The 12,916-nt window shown below is 34.1% G+C and overlaps 1 protein-coding gene across 1 annotated transcript in view; it reads right to left on the bottom strand.

Moving 5' to 3' along the window:
* LOC136028534 (solute carrier family 12 member 6-like) overlaps positions 1 to 12,916 on the bottom strand; it is a 236,358-nt gene that overhangs the window by 151,105 nt on the left and 72,337 nt on the right. Inside the window, 1 exon segment of the mRNA XM_065706380.1 lies at positions 11,866 to 12,051. Coding sequence (XP_065562452.1) covers positions 11,866 to 12,051 — 186 coding nt within the window.

Raw genomic sequence — 12,916 nt, 5'->3', positions numbered from 1 at the left:
TCATACTATCAGCACCTGGGGCCTTATTATTTTTTAACCCTTTTAGTATTATCGTTAATTCTTCCTCACTAAACAAATCTTCCTTCACATCCAAGGTATCACAAACTTTTTCATTTTCATCTATATCTTTTCCTGCAACTGTATCTCGGTTTAGCACATTCTCAAAATGTTCCACCCATCTTTCTATAACTTTTTCCTTATCACTAATTGTGGCCCCATTTCTATCTTTAATTGGGATATATATATATATATATATATATATATATATATATATATATATATATATATATATATATATATATATATATATATATATATATATATATATATATATATATATATATATATATATATAATTCCTCTGGTCTATTACCCACCACACAACAGCCTCATCAATTCACAGTGAATTCATCAGTTTTTGAGCACGCAAACGAAATGCAGATATTCGCACAAGCTTTCAAACAGAAAAAAAAAAAAAACTCGGTTTTGTCAAAGAAACACAAATACATGAAAATCTTATTGAAACAAGTGTAAGATATTTATTGGTGGGGGTTCCAAGGAATCATCATTTGTAGCAACAACAAATTTTTGTTTCTTGGGTCTACCTACTGTCATATATATAAATATCTTTTCAATGTATAACGCTCTACCCATAAAATCACACACTGAGTAGATTAAAACCTATTAAAAAAAGGTAATTTTAAAATTTTCAGGTATATTTCTTGCTGGAATTAAAAAGTTTTAATCATTGCTCAGATACCAAAAATATTTTTGCATTTTGTATGATAACTTCAGTGATTCTGAACCGAAAAGTAAAATATTTTTTATTTTTCTATGGACATATATCACAATGGTGTGGTGATGCCACTTTAGGAGATAAGCCAAAAAAGTTTGGCTCCAGGTTCCAAGTAATATGAATGCATACTTTTATGTTAGTACATGACGGCATTGTAAAAACAAAAATTAAGGCTCTTGATGAATTTTCTCCAGATTCTGACGTACCTAAATCGTTATTTTTAGGCCAGAAAGTTTCAAGATACAAATTTTCCCAAAAAATTATGGATGCATTTTCGAGAAAAAAAACAACAATATTTAAATATATGATTAAATACACAATTATTGCTCGTTGTATTGCCAAAGGTATTGACAATAAAGACGTCATATAATAATCTTTATGCTCCAATCTTTGAAGGAACTGCAAAAGCAAACAAAATGGTTCTAGCTACGACTGCCGAAACAAAAAGTATAAATAGAGCAAGTACCAAAGATAGACAGATAGTTTATTCTGTAGATAATCTGCTAACAACGGAGTAATCATAAAAAAAAAAAAAAAAAAATATAAATCATATTAGACCTTAACGTTTACCATTACTAGTGTCAACACTATTCGTTTAATACAAGTATGATGCTTAAAGTGCGCAAAAAACCATGCAATTTCATCTGATTTTGTGATTTATATGATTTCATGTAATTTATGCAACTTCAAGAACTTGGTTGGTCCTAAAAATCAAAGTCCTGTCGATTTAGATGGTGTTTGAAAGTATAATTGCTGCGCCATCTCTCTAAAACTTCATATTCAATTTTTACATTATAATCAACTACTCACAGAACTTGAAACTCAGACTGTTCCAGAGCAAAGTTTTGTCTGCATCGAGTTTCTCTGTGAAATACCTGAAGCAAACCGCGGAATAAGAAAAACGTCCTACCACATTTGAAAATAACTGTCTTCGCCGCAATCAGCTGGTGAGACCGTGTTAGTAGCGACGAGATCCGTAATCACACATGCTAACCAGACATCGCCTCCATTGTGGGGCAATGAAGATGGCGAACCTTGAGAATGTCTTCCGTATGCCAGATCCCTGGCTTCCTAAAATGCTCCTGCACTAGCAGCTAGAAGGTATCCATCACCGAGGAAAAAACGCTCACAGAAAATAAAAATGTCACAGAAGAGTCCTCCAGACGAGTTTCATCCGAGAGTGGGAGTATATCTGTGTAGCGACACACTTGAGGAAGGGTTTGAGGCTAATAGCTAACTACTTTTGTGCCTCTAGAGTCACCTGAGTAGCTAAGGTCTAAGGTAAGGATATGATATCCTGTTTTTTTTATAACAGTTTATGATATTATAATATCCTGTAATGTAATAAATATCTATTTAGTAGAGCTTTTATCCACATTCATAGTTTAGATCTTTTTTGTATGAGGTAATCATTTCAATTCTTATGCGGGGGAAGAATTTACTACAGTCTTTTCCTTCTAACCTGTTTTTTGTAAACCTTTTGAATATGTTTTTGCTTCATGTTGTTAAACATACGGAATCAAATTCTAATCAATTGGGTACCAAGCCTCTTCTCATGGATTTAGGCATCAGCCCAAATCCTGCATATTGTGTTCTTTCTAATTTTTATGGACAAGATGAACATAATCCCCCCAACAACCAATATAGTCACGCCTGTTGATAAGAAAGTCAACATTTATCAGTGATATGTAACATATTCCTGATTTTAACTTCGGACTTATGCTAAAACGAGAAAATTAGAATGGCTAGAATAAATTTTTTAGCATTATCGGTCGTTTTGTTATGCTATAATGTAATAAATACAGAGTAAATAAAAAATTAAAATATAGTAAATATTCCACTTTGATTTGCGACTGGTTAAAAAAGAAGTTTTCGGGTTTCTCAGATGTCACGATTGAAGCAGTAAAGCCAATGACCCTTACAGCACACTTAAGTTACAAACCATTTTACATCTTCATCAAGTATTTTATCTACCCTCCTCCATTTCCCTGATAAAAATCTTGGTTACACCATTGCTTTGAAAACAATTTAATCTTCTTTTTTAAAATTTCTCTTTCTCTCCTACTTACAATTTCTCTTATTGCCATTTGAGTTTTTTATCTTGTCTACACCTTTTCCTTGAAATTTGGGAACTGTGTATGCTTCCCTGCTCAACATAAAACATCTTATTTCCATTTTCATCTCACCCTCTCTATACTTATTTTTTTCAAAGAAGAATTATCTTGTCAGAGCGGAGAACACAAGGCAATCTTACGATGTTTGAAAGACAGAAATGAAAACAGTTTGAAATAGATGCCCGTCAGATCTTAACTGACTATTAAATAAAAAAAAACTAATTTTTCTAGCTGAAAGTAAGGAGCGACATTAAAACTTAAAACGAACAGAAATTACTCCGTATATGAAATGGGTTGTCCCCTCCGCAATCCCTCGCTCTTTACGCTAAAGCTTTTAATTGTTTTAAAAAGTAGAATTGTGGCAAAGAGTCAAACTTTAGCATAAAAAGCGAGGGATTGCGGAAGGGACAACCCGTTTTATATTCGGAGTAATTTCTGTTCGTTTTAAGTTTTAATGTCACTCCTTACTTTCTGCTAAAAAAATCATTTTTTTTATTTAATTTCTGAACGTTTTTGAATTAATGCATGTTAGGTTTTGGCTCTCCGCACATAAATTATTAAAATGAAATTTGTATATTAATTCTTTTTTTGGCTAAATGGCTTTCTCTAATTTTTGATCAGACGATTTTGAGAAATAAGGGGTGAAGAAGGAGGCCTAGTTGCCCTCCAATTTTTCGGTTACTTAAAAAGGCAACTAGAACTTTTAATTTTTAACGAACGTTTTTATTAGTAAAAAATATACGTAACTTAAGAATTAACTTACGTAACAAACTTTAATAATCTTATATTTTTATTATGTATACGAGGGGGGCTTGTACCCTCGTTAATACCTCGCTCTTTACACTAAATCTTAAGTTTTGTCCCAATTCTTTAAGAATGACCTCTGAATAAGAAAGGCCGTAGAATAAATAGTTGAAATTACTAAAAATACTTTAGCATAAAGAACGAGGTATTTATCTCCTCCTCATATGCGTAATAGTCTCTGTTCGTTTTAAGTTTCAATGCTACTCCTTCCTTTCATTTAAAAAAACGTTTTCATGTTTATTTTTCATTGTTTTCTTATAGTAATGCTAGAAAATCATGCACCCTTTTCCTTGAATTTTTCTTCCCCCATGACAGATTCCTCCAAGGAAAGATCCTCCAACATAGCCCCCTCCCCTCAGCCCCATCCCCAAACAAAATAAAATTCCCCTGAAAACGGCTGTACACTTCCCAATAACCATTACTATATGTAAACACTGGTCAATGTTTGTAACTTGCAGCCCCTCCCCCAGGGATTGTGGGGGAGTAAGTCATCCCCAAAGACATAGTTATTATGGTTTTTGACTATGCTGAACAAAATGGCTATCTCAAAATTTTGATCCGTTGACCTTGGGAAGAAATGAGCGTGGGAGGGGGTCTAGATGCCCTCCAATTTTTTTGTTCACTTAAAAAGGGCACTAGAACTTTCCATTTCCGTTAGAATGAGCCCTCTTGCGAAATTCTAGGACCACTTGATCGATACGATGACCCCTGGGAAAAAGAAAAAAACAAAAAAATAAACACGCATCCGTGATTTGTCTTCTGGCAAAAAATACAAAATTCCACATTTTTGTAGATAGGAGCTTGAAACTTCTACAGTAGGGTTCTCTGATACGCTGAATTTGATGGTGTCATTTTCGTTAAGATTCTACGACTTTTCGGGGTTGATTCCCCTATTTTCTTAAATAAGTCAAATTTTCTCAGGCTCGTAACCTTTGATGGGTTAGGCTAAACTTGACGAAACTTATATATTTAAAATCAGCATTGAAATGCAATTCTTTTGATGTACCTATTGATATCAAAATTCAATTTTTTAGAGTTTTGGTTACTATTGAGCCGAGTCGCTCCTTACTACAGTTCGTTACCACGAACTGTTTGATAGACATAGATTGCCATTTGACTTTTCAAAGCCTTACTTCCTATCGACTTACTTACCTTTAGTCTTAAGATGTAAGTATGCTTTGAAAACAATTTAATCTTCTTTCAAAATTACTCTTTACTCCCCTATTTACAATTTCTTTTATCTCGATTTGGGTTTCTTATCTTTTCCAAACCTTTTTCTTGAAATTTAGAAATTGTATACGCTTCCCTATTCAACATAGAACATTGCATCTCCATTTTCATCTCACCCTCTCTATACATATTTTTTCAAAAGAAATTGTCTTGTCAGAGCAGAGCGGAGAACACAAGATAATTTTACGATGTTCGAAAGACAGAATGGAAAGTAGTTTGAAATTGATGCCCTTCGGCTCTTAACTGACTACTAGACATTGATTACCATTTGACTTTTCAAAGTCTTACTTCCTATCGATTTACTTACTTTTAGTCTTAAGATGGAAATTTTCTCGTGGCTTTCTAACAGCTTTCTAGGAAACTTTTAGCTTCCTTCGTTGAAAGATATTAATCTTCGAGCGAGGAATTATGAGACCATTATTTCTTCGAACGAAAGTTTTCTCGAGATGTAGGAGCAGAAAATTAGAAAGATTATTCAGCTGATGGGTAAGCATATATAGGAAGGAAAAAATAGACTTTTAAGCTAAGACTGAAAGAATCATGAAGAAGTACCTTTAAATATAAGAGTATCGCCAAGGTTCTTTCAAGGGTTTTAGTTTTTGCTTTTAAAAATTTAACGTCCTTTAAAATTCGGCTATCAAACAAGTAAAAAGACTTATGCGTCAGGACTTATTTTGAATGTAAGCGATACTTTTTTTGTATTATAAAGAGATTTAACCGCAGTGTTTTTGGCTACTCAGGTATTAATAAAAAAAAAAACAGAAGTGATATAGAAATACCTAAGGATTCAAATTAAAATTTTCAACTTGGCCACTTCCACTCAAATTCGACCACCGCTACCATAAAAAACTAGAATAAAAATATCTAAGGATTCAAAATGGAATTATCAGTTTTCGAAATTTGACTCCCATTTTCTTCAACCACATCCAAAAATTAATTTTCTGTTATTTTAATCTTAGGAAAGTGGCATTAGAAATGAGATTTAATGCTTCTGAATATACTAGCAAAATAAACATTTTCCAGATCGGGGAATTTTCTTTTGTGTGAGCAGTGGACTCAGTTCTGAAGACCTCTTAACTTGAAAAACAATTTTTTAAAAAAAACTTTTTTTTTAATTGAATTAAAAAAAAAACAAATCATGACTAATAATGTTAAAACAATGTAGCAGCAACAAGTCACAAGAGAATAAGAAACAGAAGATCACACCATCGCCAACCACAGGCTGTGTAAGGGTTCCACTTAAATTAGCTCCCATGATATCCTACAATGACCTAGTTTAGTCATTAACCAGTCCAACGTAGTGTGAGGTGCTATACATGCCTCGTGTATCATCGTTAGTTATTTTGTAAAATTTTTCTAGTGAAACGGTCAAACTGAACCCTGTAACTGTGTCCAGGCCTCCTCAATCAAACTTTTATGACGTGTGTATTGATTAACTCCTAACATTATTTTTCTTAAAAATATTCCTCAAGCGCAACCTATGAATTGTCTATCCATTAGCTTCTGAGACTGCAGCTTGAAGCTTAAATAATAATTTTAAAGGGTATATCCCGAAATTTAAACTATTTTCCATTTCGTCAGCTTGATATATATCAATCAACTTTTTTTCGGCAAAATATAGGGCACTAGGAGCTAATTGGGGGAGGTGGCAAGGAAGAAGATTGCTTCCTCTCCCCTATTTGTCGAAAAATGCATTTTTTTTGTATCTTCGTTTAAAAAAAGTTAGAAAAAATCCCACCCCTTCTCCCTACACTTCCATGAATCGACATCCCTGATGACATATAACTTTGTTAGCACTGTGAAGGACTGTCAGAAAGCTTCTGAAATGAGCCATTGTTGTAGATCCCATATTTGCACGACGCCGTGTGTACGTGCAATGTAGCTTAAGTTTTACTAAATGGCTATCAAAATTCGAGCAGCTTCCTTTGCAATCATTGATGAATCTTGAACAACAAGTATGTTTTGTTCACTGATCGATCTCACTATCCTCCAAAAGCAGCGTCGCCAGAAGGCAAGAGCAGAGACGAATTGTCCTGGTACAAAAGCTTCTTGTTCGTACTTCCCTTCTTCATATTATCCTTACAGTTATTCTCTCTAGTCCTCGCCACTGAAAACACTACAACGGGGCAGAATATAGATCATTTACCCAATGAATTTCTTGGTGGTCTAAAGGATAATTTTTCATCGTCCATAAAGTTTTGATCCTTTCCTCATATCCGAAATTAAAGCTTATAAGGCAGAAATTAATTTCTAAAAGTTCCCAGTTTCGAATCTGTAAAACTTAATCTAGCGGCTAAATAAGTTAGAGATTGGATTTGAAATTCTCTATAATTCCCGATCTCTACGGGTTTATTTATGACCTTCAATTCTCATAACAGATCAATAATTACCAAAATTTTCTAACGTCAATGGATCTGCTTTCTCAAAAGATTTGGGGTATATTTTCCATTTAATGTATTAGATAAGAAGTAAGACTGTGCAGTCTATTAATTAAAGAGCTTAAAGAAGACTCCTTGACAATATCAAAATGATAAATTCGGTAAGGATTACAAAGTTGATGTAGGAACACAGGGGCAGGGAATTTTGCACTGGGAAGAAGTAAAAAAAAACCTGTTGGCTCTGATGCCAGTTAGATTTTTTTTATTGTGAACCCATACAGACATGGGAAGATCTTAATACTTAAAAATTTCGACAGCCATAAGACTCTTTTCTGATTTGTTTTTCTTTACATATTATTTGAAAAATTTCGGTATTGTTCAGCTTTGTCAAATTAATTCCTTCGTAAATTCATTTGAGTTCTGAGCAACTATGCTGATTTTCTAAGCATGGGGATAAGGAATCGGTAGAGAAAATATTCAATAAATTTTGCCAAAATTCTTGATAATTTCTTTTACTAAATAAATATTATACAAAGATACAGCCTGGGCTTCAGGATTCTAATTCCTGAGGAGAGCATACTGTCAAATTTCTGTCAAATTTATCGTCTCAACCAAATTCGGAAGTAAAATTGGGAAACAATAAAAAGTATTAAGATTATGCTATGTTTTCATAATTGGTGGGCAGGAGAGGGGTTCTAGAATACTAGTTATTAGCAAAATATTTGGATCTTACCCAAATCTAGCAGAGGATTTAGTTTATATCACCCAAATTTGGTGGTAATAAAGAGTAAATGTTCTAGTAGCACTTTTGAAAGGAGGGGTAATAGGTATTACAATCTTTTTGGGAGAGGAGTATTCTTAGCTTGTACTACCACTAACTACTCACTGCAGAAAAAAATCCCCTTAGGCTAACACAGCTTCGCACGCTCCTGCTCCATCCAAACCAATTTAAGGCCTCCCTTTTCACAACCTCCCAGTAGGCTCTAATTTCCCTTAAACAATTTCTTACGACTTCCTCTCAGCCGATTCGAGGACGACAAGTTATTAGTTTGGCCCTTGATGGGACAATAACGGAGACCTAAACTCTTGCTACTAAGACTTCTACCAGAACTGATTAACCCTATATTAAAATTTGTGAAAAGTAAGCCCCGAGAAAATTTAGAAGCTATAAAATCCTAATATCAAACAGTTCGTGGTAACGAACTGTAGTAAGGAGTGACCCGGCTCAATAGAAACCAAAACTCTAAAAAATGGAATTTTGATACCAATAGCTACATCAAAAGAATTGCATTCTAATGCTGATTTTAAATATATAAGTTTCATCAAGTTTAGTCTTACGCGTCAAAAATTACGAGCCTGAGAAATTTTCGTGATTTTAGAAAATAGGGGGAAACACCCCCTAAAAGTCATAGAATGTCATACGAAAATTACACCATCAGATTCAGCGTATCAGAGAACCCTACTGTAGAAGTTTCAAGCTCCTATCTACAAAAATGAGGAATTTTGTATTTTTTGCAAGAAGGCAGATCACGGATGCGTGTTTATTTGTTTGTTTTTTGGGGTTTTTTTCCCAGGGGTGATCGTATCGACCCAGTTGTCTTAGAATGTTGCGAGAGGGCTCATTCTAACGGGAATGAAAAGTTCTAGTGCCCTTTTTAAGTGACCAAGAAAATTGGAGGGCACCTAGGCCCCCTCCCACGCTAATTATTATCCCAAAATTAACGGATCAAAATTCTGAGATAGCCATTTTATTCAGCGTAGTCGAAAAACCTTATAACTATAATCTTTGGTGATGACTTACTCCTCCCCAGTCCCTGTGGGAGGGGCTATAAGTTACAAACTTTGACCAGTGCTCACATATAGTAATGGTTATTGGGAAGTGTACAGGCGTTTTCAGGAGGATTTTTTTGGTTGGGGGAGGGGTTGAGAAGAGGAGGATATACTGGGGGAACTTTCCATCGAGGAGTTTGTCATGGGGGACGATAATTTCCATGAAGGGAGGGTAGGATTTACTAGAATTGTTTAAAAAAACAAAGAAAAAATAAACATGAAAAAGTTTTTTTCAGCTGGAATTAAGGAGCAGCATTAAAACTTAAAACGAACAAAAATTATTACCCAAATGAGGGGCTCACCCCCTCCTAATACCTCGCTCTTTACGCTAAATTATTTTTAGTAATATGAACTATTTATTCTACGGTTTTTGATATTCAGGGGTCATTCTTAACGAGTTGGGACAAAATTTAATATTTAGAGTAAAGAGAGAGGTACTGAAGAGGGGGCGAACCCTCTCACATGTGTAATAAAAACACGAAAATAAAAAATTCTTTACGTAAGCTAATTTATAAATTACGTATATCCTTACTGATAAAAAGATTCGTAAAAAATTAAAAGTTCTAGTTGCCTTTTTAATTAACCAAAAAGTTGGAGGGCAACTAGCCTTCCTCCCCCGCTCTTTTTTCTCAAAATCATTCGATCAAAATTATGAGAAAGCCATTTGGCAAAAAAATAAATAAATATGCAAATTTTGTTTTAATAATTCCTCTGCGGAGAGCCCAAATCAAAACATGCATTGATTCAAAAACGTTCAGAAATTAAATAAAAAAAAAACAAGTTTTTTCAACTGAAAGTAAGGAGCCACATTAAAACTTAAAACGAACAGAAATTACTTCGTATATTGAAGGGGCTGCTTCCTCATTAACGCCCCGCTCTTTACGCTAAAGTTTTTTACTGTTTTAAAAAGAAGAGTTGAGAGAAAGACATCTGAAATTACATCGAAAATTACAGAAGATAGTTAAGAGCTTGAGTTATTTGTGTCGTAGATGCCTTTACTCTTTCAGTGTCTAGCACAAATTGAGGATCTTTAGGAGAGGGAGGTAAATAAGCTCTTATGTATTCTGAGGGCTCAGTATTTGACTCTTTAGAGGAGGAAGAAGAACAGTTACAAATTCTCATCACTTGCACACCTGCCGGGAAGAGGTGTCAAAGCCTAGCCACACATGGCTGGAAGTACGAACTAAGCCCGTAGTTTTGACTTTCTATGGTGCGATCCTGGACTTATATTAGTCAATTGGACATGGAGAGTGTATTCTAGTGTGCTTGTGGTTAGTATCACTACTATGTGGACAAATTGAATCCTGCCAAACTTAATCAACTGTCATTTGTGGTTGCAGCTGTCCTTGCTTGATCTACTTTTTGTATATTCAGCCAGAGCCTCGTATATTCATCAAATCTCAGTTCAACATGGTAAAAATGTGCAATCAGTTTTAGTTGCATGTTTATTAGGTTATCAGATTGTGTACAGAATTTTTATTTTTGTTTACGAATAATGCCATAAGTGACGTACAGTAAATGAATACGATGATGTTTACGATGTTAATGATGAGTAAATGATGTTTACTTTTCATGAAACTTTCCGCAGTCCCACGCTCTTTACGCTAAAGTTTTTAGTTGTTTTAAAAAATAGAATTGTGGCAAAGAGTCAAACTTTAGCGTAAAGAGCGAGGGACTGCGGAGGAGACAACCCATTTCATATACGGAGTAATTTCTGTTCGTTTTAAGTTTTAATGTCGCTCCTTACTTTCAGTTAAAAAAACTAGTTTTTTTTATTTAATTGTCGTAAGAATTACCATCGAGATACAGCAGTAATGTGCTGCAATAGCTGTGAAACATCGTTGTAAATGGTATAGTCAAGAAATAGCTACAAAGTAGTGCAGTAACTATGGTTCATGGGTCACAGTTACTCCACCATTTCATAAAGCTTTGGCACCGAAGATCTAGTTTCTAAATTGAGGGTGGTTTTTCAACCAAATATTTACGGTAAAAAAAATGGCAAGTAAACAGTGACCAGGACCATTGTACATGAAATTATAAAAGTGAAGTTAAAAGAACCCAAAAAAGTTTGTCTATTTCCAAAGATTATATAAGTATACTCTTTACGAATATGTTAAATTTAATATGTAAAATAGAGGTGCACACCAAAAAGAGGTAAACTCACCAAAAAGAGATACTAAATTGCATAAAAGCTCTTTGGGCTTTTCTTATACTGTAGATAGGATACGTTTTTGAAACCTTTTTTTTTGCACTGAAATACTTAAACAATAAACATGCTTGAGTGTATGTATTTGGAACAGAATATCAGCTCGTAATTTTAAGTAAAAAATGTGTTTCAGAATTGGATTTTATTAAATGCAAGAGTTTTTGAGGGAACCAAGTAGAAATATCTAGGGTCCTCTTATTTCTAAGATATCCTCCCTTGTTTCTTGAATTTACCGATATTTCAACTTTAAGGGAAGAGGATAATGGTCCTGGCCACCTTAAAATTTGTGTCTCCTACTGGCACCCACAACCATAGGTCTTTTCATGTGGACATAAATTATACTGGGCATACGGTGTTTATTTTGAAAATAGGTCAATCTATGTAACTGCTTATTATTGTTTCTTAGAACCTAAGGGCATTATAAGAACTATTTTTGAAAACATTTGTCTAAATGCATTGAGAAACCAAGGTATGATAACATTCAACAAAGTAGAAGACTGTACTTACAATCAGAATCTCAACCGCTCCAACAATATACATGGCTGCTGCAAAAGTGGTACCAACGTAAAATAGAAGACCTATTGCTCCACCAAGTTCTGGACCTAGATTCCTTGATATCATATAATACGGTCCTCCAGCAGGAACTACTCCGTTGGTTGCAATAGCAGACATAGAAATGGCAGTAAGCATTGTCTAAAAAGAGTATAAATTTGTAGTCTTTGAAGATTCAAGCATATTTACAATTCATCCCTGTTTTAAAACTATAAAATGAAACTACTATAATTTTTTGAACTAATATGAAAAATTCAAAATTTATTCATTTCACAGCATTATCTAATAGCAAAAATCAACAGGAAACTAAATCAAACTTAAAAATTTCTTGCAAGTTAATAGATTAGTAAGATGTTCTTTCAGTGGGAGAGTATATTTCTGCATTTACAAGTAGAGAGTTTAGAATTGCAACAGAACAATATTTAAAGTAAAATTCAAGAAATGAGCTGTCTTTTTTAGGCAAAAATTATAGCCCTTAAGATTTAGCGTATTTGCAAACGGGTCCCACTTCAAGTTTTTGACTTATTAGCATTTATTTTTATGCCAGAGTTCTAACCCTAGATCTATATCAGAGGATATTTCCCATAATGTATAAATCCGATTTTAGGAGAATTAAGAATCCTGATTTGAGGAAATCCAGATAGTTTCTTGATATTACTTTTGTCCTGGCTGGCAGAAGATTAAATTTCAATTGTCAGTCTCACCTTTCGTAAAGAAAAAGAAACTTGGACAATAGTGACGCAAAAGTGCTCTTTAACTATCATTTTAACATGCTCCCCTCCCCATCAGGGTTGCCACCACGGTCAGTTCCTAAAGTGCTACAAATACCCAAATGTACGTGCTACACAGGGATTTTCGGTGCTGCAATCACAAATTTGACAAATTTCAAACTCTATGCTCGATTAAATAAAAAACAAGTTTTTTTAACCGGAAGTAAGGAGTGACATTAAAGCTTAAAACATACAAAAAAAAATCCGTATATGAAAGGGGCTGTCCCTTCCTCAAC

This window comes from Artemia franciscana, chromosome 6 (genome assembly GCF_032884065.1).
Source record: "Artemia franciscana chromosome 6, ASM3288406v1, whole genome shotgun sequence".
Classification (NCBI taxonomy): domain Eukaryota; kingdom Metazoa; phylum Arthropoda; class Branchiopoda; order Anostraca; family Artemiidae; genus Artemia; species Artemia franciscana.
Note: the sequence above shows the minus strand (reverse complement) of the source record. Positions and strands in the feature narration are given on the sequence as shown.